This window comes from Bison bison, unplaced genomic scaffold (genome assembly GCF_000754665.1).
Source record: "Bison bison bison isolate TAMUID 2011002044 unplaced genomic scaffold, Bison_UMD1.0 scf7180017864491, whole genome shotgun sequence".
Lineage (NCBI taxonomy): Eukaryota > Metazoa > Chordata > Mammalia > Artiodactyla > Bovidae > Bison > Bison bison.
In genome coordinates this window covers 21,865,363-21,874,047 of record NW_011495050.1, presented here as the reverse complement: position 1 = coordinate 21,874,047, position 8,685 = coordinate 21,865,363, and the positions used below count along the sequence as shown (strand labels likewise).

At 40.0% G+C, this 8,685-nt stretch overlaps 1 protein-coding gene across 1 annotated transcript in view; it reads left to right on the top strand.

The window, feature by feature from the left end:
* Nucleotides 1-46: 46 nt before the first annotated feature.
* Nucleotides 47-8,685, top strand: part of SPAG1 (sperm associated antigen 1) — an 87,183-nt gene continuing 78,544 nt past the window's right edge. Inside the window, exons 1-3 of the mRNA XM_010863556.1 lie at nt 47-128; nt 3,419-3,560; nt 6,238-6,397. Of these exons, the coding sequence (XP_010861858.1) occupies nt 3,421-3,560; nt 6,238-6,397 (300 nt within the window). The 5' untranslated portion in view covers nt 47-128; nt 3,419-3,420. The remainder of the gene's footprint in view (nt 129-3,418; nt 3,561-6,237; nt 6,398-8,685) is intronic.

The following is an 8,685-nucleotide window of genomic DNA, read 5'->3' as shown; positions in this document are numbered from 1 at the left end:
TCTGGGGAGGGGCAGTGTGGGCAGGGGCGGGGTGGGGCGGGGCCGGGCGGTGCGCCCCTCCCCGGGTGCCAGAGCAGGCTGGTACGGTGTGTGGCTGGGTCCTCTGCACGGCTTGGGGTCTGAACCAGGTGAGTATGTGCCGGCCAGGAGTAAACTACATCTCCCTATCGCAATCCCTCCCTCCGGAGGGCGGGGTGAAAGATAGACTTGGAGGTGGGGAGGGAGTTCGGGATGAACCGCCTTCTTAGTTGGGAAAAGAAACTGGGGCCCTTTGTTTCTCGGGGCTGAAGGTTGCGGGTGTTGGGGCAAGGTCTCTGGTAGCAGCCACTAGTTCTTGTGAACAACGCCGGGGACTAGAGAGAAATTGTTCATAAGAGTCCTGAAGTGCCCCCTGACCGTTGGGGTTGGCTGTAGAAGCTCCGGGATCGCGGTCAGGCCCTGAGCCCGCTGTCCTCTCCGGTCGCGCTGTACATAGAAACCGTTGCTACGGGCTGGAGGATGCCGTTTCCTTTCCGTCTCCGGCTGCAGGTGGCGCCCAGCCTTGTGGATGCTGGGAAGAACGTGTGAAGGTGGAAGTCAAAACAGTTTTTCCCGTTACTAGCTCATTGCAGTTTGCGCTGGAGATATTACTGACAAACTGATGAGTAAATGTGGGAAATGGATGTGAGTTAGGATGGTGGAGAAGTTAACCCCAACTAGGACCACAATTTTCCTAATCAGAGACAAGTTGCAAACAGATGTGGAAGAATTCTAACGAGCAAATAAAGTATAACTTGTGTTTTGGAGTTTGAGAGTTAACATTTATTGATCTTGAGAATGTGTATCCTCCCCACCGCAGTCCTCCAAAAAAGTTCTCAAAAAAGATTCTCAGAAACGTTAAAACAGGGTTTACGTTGAAATTCTCTTAATTAGGTAAGAGATGTCTTTATCATTTCTAACGTTTTTCACTATGTTTTATTCAAATCATAAAACCTCAGGGGTTTCAAGATTCCTTTAATTGAAGGTAATCTATTTTAATCCCGTTAGATGCTTAAATCCTCCCATCAAATATCCTCCAGCTCTTGGGAAAAAATTCTCCTATAGACAACTCATTCTATTCTGGGCAGCATCAATAATTTTAAAGTTCTTCACTTGGTTTCATGTAACTTCCACCATTAAGGCTACCCTTGTGATAGGAGGCCATCCTACTGGGCCCTGCTAGTATGGTAGGCCATATTCTCACTTCTTCGCTGGACCTCATTCAAAAGCTGACAAACTGTCATCTATATTCTGTACCCAAGTCAAAGCCAGCAGGAATATGGAGACGCTGACAGTGCATCCTTTTTCTGCAGACGTATGATGTATGACCAGACTCAGAGGGCAGGCATGCTGAAGGGAATATTCCTTATGGATTAGACTTATTGCTACTTGTTTTAAAATTTATCACCCAGTGTGTTTTAGTGCAGTGTTTAAAAAAAAAAAAAAACTTTGACACTATAACTCATAATGTATACATTTTACTTTGCAACATTTATATACACATTTGTGTGTGCATTTATATATACCTGTATTTATCATTTGTTTATATAGGCATGAAATAAAAGTTTCTGTAAAACAGTATGTAATGGTTTGTGTCAGGTAGTCTGATTTTACTCCTGTTCTACCACATAAAAGAATGCTGATTGCAGCTGACTAAGTTGATTTCATGAGTTGTATGACAGTTAAGTATGTGGGCTCTGTAGTGGCCTGAGGTTCAACTCTTCAGTTCACTACTTATTAGTTATATGACCATATGCAATTTATATACTTGAAATATCACCTTCCTCATCTGTAAAAAGGAAGTAATATCTTTCATGAAAGTGGTCTTGAGGACTGAGATAATTCATGACATATAGAAATTTAGCTTCATAAATGTTAACTTATTACTGCTCTCTGTTTAAGACATACTTGATACAGTAGTTGAAGGATTAAACAAAATAATAATATATGCAAAGCTCATTAAGAATTATGTATTTGTTGCTGTTATTGACACTATCATTAGCAGTATATCAGTAGAGTGAAACTGTCCAAGGCCATCATATTCCCAATTCAGTTGTGTTTAGCAGGTATTTCTTAAGGGATATAAGACACTACTTACTATGTTAGTTCTGAAGCTCTGAGATGAATTAGGTAAGATCTCTCACGATCTAGAAGAGAGACAAAGAAATAGAATTTGGATATTTGGATATGTGCTATACATACGAGAGAGGTATGTACAGAGTGCCTTTAGAACATATTAGGCCTGACAGCTGTTCATTGATGGGAGTGGGCAACTGAGAATGTAAGGAGTCAGGGAATGTGGAAGAAGACGATGCAGATTTACAGAAAGGATATTATTTATGTTTGTACTGAATCAAGGATGATTAGGATGTTAACACAACAGCTAAAGTAGGAGATACCAAAATCAATGTTAAAAGATACCTTAAAAAAGCAGCTTGAGCACTAAAGAGGATCAGAATATGCACACTACACCCAAGTTGGCCACTTTGGCATAAAGATTAAGAGCAGACACAGAAAAAACTCTTTCTGCCTTTCCCTTTTCTGCCTAAAAGCAGGACATAAATTTCCCTTTATGAAGGTGTTCCCTCCTCTCCTCTCATACCAAGGTGAGGAGTACAATCCTTATCACAGCAGATAGACAGTCAGCACTGAGGTGAGTCTGCAGAAACAAACCTCATTAAAATAACTCTTATCTTCCATTAGTTTTTCCATATATTTACTTTCTAGAAGCCAAAACCCTTTTTCCTTTGTCTAATCATTTCTACACAATTTATCACACTTTGTTAAAATGATACATTAATTCCCAAAACTAGCTGTTTCTTTGAGTGTTCACTTTTCTGTGAAGCCCCCAGAATAAACCTTTTCTCCTGTTAATATCTTTTGTCAGTGTGATTTATAGGCCTCAGGTACTGAACCCAAATTGGTAGAGGGAAAAGATTTTTCCTCTACATCCCAAATCCTGCTTTGTCATTACATTTCAATTTTGCTTAAGTGAAGATTAAGGAAGCTAATCCATGTGTGGTAGAGAGTAATTTAGCCCCATGAATGCTAACTGTTCTTATCAGACAAAGTTTACAATGAGCATCCTCCTTAGAAGAAATACTCCAGGGACTTCCTGGTGATCCAATAGTTAAGACTTTGCAAGGGGTGCCAGTTTGATTCCTGATCAGGGAGCTAGGATCCCAGATGTCTTAAAACCAAAGAACCAAAACAGAAGCAATGTTGTAACAAATTAAATGAAAAGCTTTTAAAATGGTTCACATTAAGAAAAGGAAATACTCCATCTCCTTTTCTGTAGAAATGAAAAATAAACATTGCATAAGTACCTAGATGGTTACTACTATCCAAATTGAGTTTTACTATATAAGATTTGTAACTGTTTTCCTACACTACATTTCAGCTATGGCCACCAAAGATTATCCATCATTGTGGGGCTTCGGGACAACAAAAACATTTAAAATTCCTGTCGAACATTTGGATTTCAAGTATATTGAAAAATGTTCAGATGTTAAACACTTGGAAAAAATTCTTTGTGTGCTCAGGTAAGCGATAAAAAATCTTGTTTCAGTCTGCCAATTTTAATTATATCGTTGACTTCTGAAAGTCAAAGCCTCATTAGAAATTTTGGAGCAAATTTTCAAATATTGAGATTGTTGTTTTTGTCCATGTTAGGTTCCAAAACAGTGGTTTTAATTCTGTGGTTAGTTTGGAGGGTTCTAGCCCTATTTAATTCCAGCAAGAAAATGCAGGAGACACGGGTTCAATCGCTGGGTTGGGAAGATCCCCTGGAGAAGGAAATGGCAATCCACTCCAGTATTCTTGCCTGGAGAATCCTATAGACAGAGAAGCCTGGCAGGCTACAGTTCATGGGATCACAGAGTCAAACATGATTTAGTGACTGAACCACATTTTCCAGCACCAGACTTAGGTTAATCGGTATCCCAGAAGGAGAGCATTTTTCTTGCTTCCTCCCATTTTCTAGGAAAAGGTAAAGCAGCTGTTAGGAGGCATCTGCTTCTGCTGATAAAGCGCTTTGGCACTGTCTCACTTCACACTGCTGCTGCTGCTGCTGCTAAGTCGCTTCAGTCATGTCTGACTCTGTACGACCCCATAGACAGCAGCCCACCAGGCTCCCCCGTCCCTGGGATTCTCCAGGCAAGAACACTGGAGTGGGTTGCCATTTCCTTCTCCAATGCATGAAAGTGAAAAGTGAAAGTGAAGTCGCTCAGTTGTGTCCGACTCTTCTCGACCCCATGGACTGCAGCCCACCAGGCTCCTCCGTCCATGGGATTTTCCAGGCAAGAGTACTGGAGTGGGGTGCCATCGCCTTCTCTGCACTTCACACTACCTGCCAACAAAGGTGGGTGACTCACTGGGAGCTGTCACATGGACCGTGGGGTGGGAGCAGGAAGTAGGAACAAAAGTCAGGGAATTAAGGCCTTTTCTGGGTAAGAGCCCTGTGGCCGTGATTGTCAAACTTTCATATTCACCAAATATGGTGGTTAAAAAATTGCTAATTTGAGAGCCCCATTCCTAGAGATTCTGCTTCAGGGAATTGGGATCGGGGCCCAGGAACATGTGTTTTTAACAACACCCTGGAAGATGGACAGGCAGGTGGTCAAGGGAACTCTGCAACAAACACTGACCTGGGACTTCCCAGTGGTCCAGTGGTGTGCCTTTCAATACAGGGGACGCAAGTTTGATCCCTGATCAGGGAACTGGGATCTCACAGCCCTTGGAGCAACTAAGCCCTGGTATTGCAACTAGAGAGAGTCTGTATATGACAATGAACGATCCCACGTGCAACAAAGATCCCAAGGTGCCGTAACTGAGACCTGATGCAGCCAAATAAACAAATGTGCTCAGTCGCTCAGTTGTGTTCGACCCTTTGAGATGCCATGAACTCTAGCCCACCAGGCTCCTCTGTCCGTGGAATTTTCGACGCAGGTTGCCTGAAGCAGGTTGCCATTTCCTTCTCCAGGGGATCTTCCCAACCCAAGGATCAAACCCGAGTCTCTTGCATTGACAGGCAGATTCTTTACCTGTCGATGAGGTAACCTGTCACTGAGTCACCTGGGAAGCCCAAGTAAGTAAACAAATATTTTTTTAAAAAGGGAAACACTGACCCGCTGCATACCAACCTGTGCCACCTGTGTGGTGTTTCTTGAGGGATTTTCGTTTGGAGGGTAGCCTCATATTGCAGAAGCACTTGTGAGCATGAACTTGCCCTTTCCAGGACATCAATAGTATTCCTTTTATTCAGCAGTGATTCTTTTCTTTCCTCTGATGCCCTTCTTTATCTCTATGTCCTTTCCTTTTTCTTTCACCTTTAGCCTCCTGCCCATCCTAAGCAGTCCTGCTTGTCCCCAGCCAGAGTTGAGGTAATAGCCTCATCATATCATTGTTTTCTCTCTTGTTTTTCTCAACATATGAGAACATTTTCAATTGTATTTGATCAATGACTAGTAAAGAAAATGAGAGTTTATGGGATGAAAGGATTTGAAAGATTTCTTTTTATGAATAGCCTTTTTAAGTGGTATGGACTTGGAATTATATTTTAAAATTTAATTTGAAAATGGGATTTATTTTTATTTCTCTAAAATTTTAAAAGTAAGCAGATTCACAAGAAACAGGGAAAAGATTGATTTTCCTTAAAAAAATAAACAAGCAAAAAGGAACAGATGTCTCCATCTGACTCTGTGAGGAAGGAATTCTGTTCCTTGAGTGGCTGAATTTAGAGGTGTGTTGTTCTAAACTCTTCTCTGCCATTATCTTCCTATCCCCTTGCAGGAAAAAATTGAGCTAGGATAGAAATTCCTCATTGGAAAGTAATTCCGAAGTCTTACTCTCTGCCTGTCTCTAATAATGAATTTCCATTTATAAGTTTAAAATTACCTTATGTACAAAATGAACATGTGAGTGTTGAAGAGGAGAGAAAATGTTATGCATTCAACTTTTAAAGTGTGTGATGGAAATTGGTGTCTTTGGAGCTCCTGTTTCTCCCCTTCATTGTGACACTCCATAGACCAGATGAAAGTAGAGGCTGCTGAAATTGAGGAAGTTTCGGGGAAAGCAGCAGCCCAGCCTTCATCCTTGTAGAGAGGCGGGTCATGACATGTCCTTGGAACCCCTGGGCTCTGTGGAACCCAGCTTACAAACCACAGGTTTACGTGCTCTCTAAATAAAGTGGTAACTCTAAAATTCTGAATTTTTTAAAAGGTCTGGTGAGGAAGGATACTATCCTGAACTTACTGAATTTTGTGAAAAGCACCTTTCAGGCTTGGCTCCTGGAAGTAGAGCTTTGAGGAAAGATAAACCTGCGGCAACAGCATCCAGTTTTACAGCAGAAGAATGGGAAAAAATTGACGGTGACATAAAGGTATAGAGTAACATCACTTTTTTGGTGACATTGTCATGGGATATATATCTACTTGTCTGAAATCAGAAAAGGGAATTTTGTGGTAATTACTTACATGGTATTGGTTGCTTCTTACATCCAGGAGACTATTGTGACTGTGTTTTGTAGATTTGTATATTTATGGAGGTGGGAAGCATGCTCACGTACATGTATGTATTTTAAATGACTAAGTAATATCCCATCCTACAAAAGAACCATAATTCAGTCAGCATGTATAAATAGTGCTATCCAAACATGTTTGTTCATAATTTTTAGTACATCTTGGTTATTTCCTAGGAATAAGTTATTAGAATTCAAGTGCCTTGATCTGAAAGGATCTGAATGTATTTCTGTTAAAACACGTTTCTTTGTGTCTCAGAAAGTTGTACCTTTGTACTCTCCCAACAGTAGAATGTAGGAATGGCTACTTCAGGTTACTCTTCCCTGGACACTCTAATCATTTTTTACATTTTAAAATCAAGTAAATGCTTTGAAAATGACAGTACATAATGTATTATTTGTTTACCATAACGTTAAAGTTTTAGAAGTCTGTCACTTGAATTTTTTATTTCGTTAATGACCTGCTTGTGTCTTTATTGATTTCTTTTAATCAGCATTATTGTTATAGTTTACATTCAATAAAACTTAGCCATTTTATAAAACAAATGAATGTATACAACAAAACAGAAACAGGCTCACAGATATAGAGAACAAACTAGTGGTTACCAGTGGGGAGAGAAGAGGAAAGAGAGGCAGGATAGGAGTAAGGGATTAAGAGATACAAACTACTATGTATAAAATAAATAAACAGCAAGGATGAAATAGAGAAATAGAGCCATTACTTTATAACTTTAAATGGAATATAATCTACAAAAATATTTAACCACTATGTTATACACCTAAAACTAACATTATATTGTAAATCAACTGTATTTCTATTTTTAAAAAAATAGCTGTATTATGGTTATTTCACTGAGTTTTAACAAATCATATGTACTATAGAATATTTCCATTACCCCTGCAAGTTTCATTATGCCCCTTTGCAGTCAGTGCTGACCATATACCCTGGTTCCTGGCAGCCACTGAACTGCTTTCTATCGTTACAGATTTGCCTTTTCTAGCCTTTCATATAAATATAATTATATAGCATATCTTCTTTCATATCTGTCTTCTTCCACTTAGCATGATGCTTCTGAGATTCATCTGTGTTGTTGCATGTGTCTGTAGTTCATTCCTTTTAATTGCTGAATAGTAGTACTCTTGTCTGGAAAATCCCATGGACGGAGGAGCCTGGTAGGCTGCAGTCCATGGGGTCGAAAAGAGTCGGACACGACTGAGCGACTTCACTTTCACTTTCCACTTTCATGCATTGGAGAAGGAAATGGCAACCCACTCCAGTGTTCTTGCCTGGAGAATCCCAGGGACGGGGGAGCCTGGTGGGCTGCTGTCTATGGGGTTGCACAGAGTCGGACATGACTGAAGCGACTTAGAAGCAGCAGCAGCAGCAGCAGTGATTTGTATGGCTATCTTACAGTTTGTTTAACCATTTACTACTTGATGAACAAATGCCAAAATTTTTTTTCCTTTATTTTTATTTATTTGGCTGTGTCGCATCTTCAGTCTTCATTGTGGTGTGTGGAATCTAGTTCCATGACCAGGGATCGAATCTGGGCTCCCTGCATTGGGAACTACAAGTCTTAGCCACTGAACCACCAGGGAAGTCCCCCAGAATATTTTCTAAAGTGGCAATCAATCCTGCCAATAATGGATAAAAGTTCCAGTTGCTCTACATCATGGTCCATAATTAGGATTGTCAGTTTGGTTAATTTTAGCTCTTCTGTTGGGTATATAATGGTATCTCATTGTGCTTTTTATTTGCATTTCTCTAATTACTAATGATGTTGAATGTCTTTTCATTTGCTTGTCATCCATATATCTTCTTTTGTCTTTAAATCCTTTGCCCATTAAAAAAATTAGATTGTTTATGTTCTTATTGAACTGTAAAATACATATCTTCTGTGTATTTTACACATGAAGATGTATCTTTGCAAATATTTGCTGATGTTGTATGGCTTGCCTTTTCATTTTTTTTTTTAAATAGCATCTTTGGAAGAGCAAAAATTTTTACTTTTGATAAAACCAATTTTTCTTTCCTTTTTTTTAATTTATTTTTTTACTTTACAATATTGTATTGGTTTTGCCATACATCAACATGCATCCGCCACGGGTGTACATGTGTTCCCCATCCTGAACCCCCCTCCCACCTCCCT